The sequence below is a fragment of the Propithecus coquereli genome, unplaced genomic scaffold, assembly GCF_000956105.1.
Source record: "Propithecus coquereli isolate 6110/MARCELLA unplaced genomic scaffold, Pcoq_1.0 Scaffold302, whole genome shotgun sequence".
Classification (NCBI taxonomy): Eukaryota; Metazoa; Chordata; class Mammalia; order Primates; family Indriidae; genus Propithecus; species Propithecus coquereli.
In genome coordinates, this window is record NW_012148642.1 from 175,557 (window position 1) to 180,119 (window position 4,563).

At 41.3% G+C, this 4,563-nt stretch overlaps 1 protein-coding gene across 1 annotated transcript; it reads left to right on the forward strand.

The window, feature by feature from the left end:
• Positions 1-2,552: 2,552 nt before the first annotated feature.
• Positions 2,553-3,554, forward strand: LOC105814699 (taste receptor type 2 member 38). The gene has a single exon (XM_012649768.1). It carries the CDS (start codon positions 2,553-2,555, stop codon positions 3,552-3,554), a length of 1,002 nt encoding a protein of 333 aa, XP_012505222.1.
• The last annotated feature ends 1,009 nt before the right edge of the window (positions 3,555-4,563 follow it).

Here is a 4,563-nt window from a genome sequence, read left to right on the forward strand (position 1 = left end):
TTAAAAGTACAGAGCTCAGTCAGTGTCTCAGTGTTTGAATGACCCAAATGAGGTAATCACAGATACAATGAATTAAACAGAACTGCAATGATACATGATAATGTACCATGAAGGGACATACAAATATCTATATATAAACAGTTCAGAATAAAACAGGAATGAACATTTTTAGTAATCACTCATTTGTGTCACTACTCATAAGAAAATAAGGAGCATTAGTCACAAAAATCATTAAAAAAACAAAGACAAAGTACAGACACAAATGGGGCAGCACAGACAGCTCTTGGATTAGGGATATTTTAAATGAGAATGCAACAAAGGACGGGATGAAGAATATCAAGGACAAACACATTAGAACAATGGTAATAACTTACACACAATTCCAAGCATGCCATGTGTGTCAGTTTAGGTCATCCTTATAACCTTCTGAGGTAGGTGTTCTTTTGATCATCATCTTCATTTCATATGAGATGAATGGGGAAGGTTCAGTCATGTGTCGAGGTCACACAGAGAGTATGTGACAGAGCCAAACCTTAACTTGAGGAAGCCGGGTTTCAGAGCCCACACTCCAAACACAGAGCCCTTGCATCTAGGGCACTGTGCAGAGCTGTGAGCACACTTAGAGGAAGCAGAACACCCAAAGTGAGGCGGTGAAGAGTTAGCAGAAAGGGCCAGTGGAGCACTAGGCTGAGCTGACAAATGAGCAAAGGTGGGAAAGCCCCAACCCTTGGAAGAAATGTTATCACACAACAGAGCAAACCAAAGGCAGTCCCATGCAACTTCTCCTGGCATCTGCACTCATTCCTCCAGATGAGTGAGTGAGTGAATGAAGCATAAAGGGCAATTATAAAAGAACTGGAAAAGTTCAAACATTTGCAAGAGTGGAAAATAAGCACCAGATTTGTATTAAATGTTACAAAACAACATCCCATCCAGTCTCTAAATGATCAGTTCTCCCATCTCTGTTGAGTAACTGGCCTGCATTTTTATAGAACTTGTAGATGTGATCATGAAATTGTCCATATTCCTTTAGCTATCATGGAGAATTAAAAACACTGGAAGGCCAGAGCTCAACAACTATTTGGATATGTGTAAAAAGAGAGAAAGCTAGACTTCAGAAATTATAGCCCTGTATGTTAGAATATAATCCCTGGAATGTTAAATGCAGTGTAACATTATATTATAGATATCATCGAGGAGATGCTAAGATTACTAAATGCTTCATTTATGAAAATTGCATTCATTCAAAAATATTTATTTATTAAGTACCTAAGAAATTTCTTCATAAAGCTTACATTTTTAGTGGGGGCTGGGTATAGGCAATAAATAATTGAATATATGCAGGAATATAAAACAGATTAAATATTTTAACATGCACCCAAGATGGGGTAAGGGATGTCATTCACAGGATAGTCAGGAAAGGGCTCTCTGATAAGGAGAAGAGAGCTTTTGAGAAGAAAGTGAGACATTGGAGTGTGTAGAGGAAAAGCAATTCGGGGAGTGGGAAGCACAAGTTCAATGGTCCGGCAGTAGGCAGGTGCTTGGTGAGTCCACAGAACAGGAGAGGGGTCTCTGTGGCTGACATGGAGGGAGGGAGGAAGCTGACATCTGAAAAGGAACAGGGGCTCTGATTACGTGGGACCTGTAGACCACTGTAGAGACTTAGTTTTTATAGTGAGGGAGATTAGAGGCCCTGAAAGCTTTGAACAGAGCAATGACATGCTCTAAGTTATATTTTATCAGGATTACTATTGTTGCTTTGTGGAAAATGGAGTAAGGGAGGAGGAAGCAGAGAGAGCAGTTAAAAACCTTCTGTAATAATCGAGGCCAGATATGCCCCTTCCTTCTCCCTTCATGGCAAGGTGTTGGTCTCATCCATGTTAATACTCCTGTTGTCAAGCACAATGTCTGGCATAATAATGGTGGTTGAAGGAAACCTTTGGCAATGCCAACTAAAATTGTAGTCACACGCTGGTGCGAGGGGAGGAACCAGGCACTTGTCCATATTAAAAGTACAGTTTATGATAAGAGTCATGCCTCACAGGTGAGAGAAGAAATGCAAATGGAAAGAAGCACCATTTCAAACCTTAGATCACCATGAATATCTATTTTGCCTACTGCCAGTTTCTTTAAAACCCATAAGCAAATACTATTCTCTTCTCCACCCACACAGGTCCAGATGGACATGCAAAACTGGACTTGGGAAATTGAGACCCTGTCTTGTTTGCATCCCTCATGCTGTGCTATGGCTCTCTGTGGAGGCTTCTATACAGGAACACCTGGATTTATTTAAAGCTCTGGATCATCCAAGAGGTAAAACCATCAGTCTTCCACTTTTACAACAAGCTCTTGTGTCCAAGAGATATTCTAAAGCAACAACATCCCTCTAAATTTCCTGCCAGAATTTTTTATGTACCCACTTCGGGGTAGATTTAGGACAAGAGCTGGATGCTTCTTTGAAGGAAAGGTCCTGGCTTAGAATGTGCACTTATCCTTCTCCACGGAGTGGTCTCTGAATCTTAAGTAGATTAGCCAACTAGAGAAGAGACATAATGTTGACTCTGACACCTGCCTTAACTGTATCCTATGAAGTCAAGCATGTGTTTCTGTTCATTTCAGTCTTGGAGTTTGCAGTGGGGCTGCTGGCCAACGTCTTCATTTTCTTCGTGATTTTGGGGGATGTGGTAAGGAGGCAGCCCCTGAACAACTGTGATCGTGTGCTGCTGTGCCTCAGTCTCACCCGGCTTTTCCTGCATGGGCTGCTGTTTCTGTGTGCCATCCAGCTTGCCTGCTTCCAGAATTTGAAAGAGCCACTAAACCACAGCTACCAAACTCTCCTCATGCTCTGGATGATCGCAAACCAAGCCAGCCTCTGGCTTGCCACCTGCCTCAGTCTCCTCTACTGCTCCAAGATTGTCCGTTTCTCTCAAACCTTCCTGCTGTGCTTGGCAAGCTGGGTCTCCAGGAAGACCTACCAGATGCTCCTGATTGTTATTCTCTCCTCCTGCTTCTGCACTGTCTTCTGCCTTTGGGACTTTTTTAGAAAATCTCACTTCACAGTCACAGCTATGCTATTCATGAATAACAATACAGAACTCAACTGGCAAAATACAAAAAGAAATTTCTTTTATACCTTCCTCTTCTGCTACCTGGGGTCTATACCCCCTTTTCTAATTTTTCTGGTTTCTTCCGGGGTGCTGATTGTCTCCCTGGGGAGGCACATGAGGACAATGAAGGCCCATCCCAGAAACTCTCACGTCTCCAGTCTAGATGCACACATTAAAGCCCTCAAATCTCTTTTATCCTTTCTCTGCTTCTTTGTGGTGTCATTCTGTGCTGCCATCATTTCAGTGCCCCTACTGATGCTGTGGCATAACAAGATAGGTGTAATGGTTTGTGTTGGGATATTGGCGGCATGTCCCTCTGGACATGCAGCCATCCTGATCTCAGGCAATGCCAAATTGAGGAGAGCTGTGGAGACCATTCTACTCTGGGCTCAGAGCATCCTCAAGGTAAGGGCCAACCGCAGAGCAGATCCCAGGACACTTTGCTGAGAACAGACATGAAATGGGCTCTTCATGAAGACACCTCTGATTCCTCAGGAAAACAACTCTGATTCTTCATGAAGTCTTCCAATCTATTCTGTAAAACACAACTGAAAATCTCTCCACTTTTCATCAGTGTTCCCCTCCATTGAAGAATAAAATGATTAAAGCTCTATACATGACCTAGACAGGTATAATGGTGTTGGTTCCCTAGGTTTGTTTTGATAAAATGAGCAAAATAGAGAGGTGAGGTATTCGGTAAATACTTTGTATGCTATAGCTTATTATTGCTTGGTATGAGCCACACCACAAGGAATCACCTCTTCTGAAATAATGTGTAAATCCCAAGATAATATGTTTGTCTTTTAATGTGACTGCTAAACCTCTCTCTCATAACTGATATTAAAATAATATTTGAAAATATTTACTACTATGGCAATTATATATTCCTCCTCAAACTCCACAATCTTCATGGAAACATAAGCTATGGAAAGACAAACTTGGAAAATCAATTGCGTCATAACCTCAGCTTCAAGAAGTATCACATTAAAACTCCTGCCACAGGATCAGGATCATTTTGTCTGAAAATACACTGATTCAGAAATGCACTTTGACCTGCTCTACAATGAGTGAAGAGAAATAAATACTTGCTCAGTACATGCCCTGGACACCAGCTTTTTGTGAACCTTCTAGCTCTGCTCAGTTTGCCTTTGAAGATGGTGCTTTGCCTGGTACCAAGCGCTGATCCATCTAGTTGGGGAACCCACCAAAGTAGCCTAGCCCAGAGATATGTTTGTAGAGATTCAGCATGCTCTGTCTCCCTGCATAGGAATTTATGAAAATTAAGAATTTAAGATACTATATATAACTAAATGTAGATATTATAGTTATTATTTACTATAAGTCAAAATTATATAGGTGCTAAATAGTGGTTCAAGAAGTACTACAGGATGGTAGAAAAAGATTTGATCTTATAAGGTTAAGAGGGTGACAGAAGGAAATAAGTAGAGTTTCAGGC

Coding starts and splice junctions, on each gene's coding strand:
- LOC105814699 (XM_012649768.1), top strand. CDS start 2,553: ATGTTGACTCTGACACCTGCCTTAACTGTATCCTATGAAGTCAAGCAT.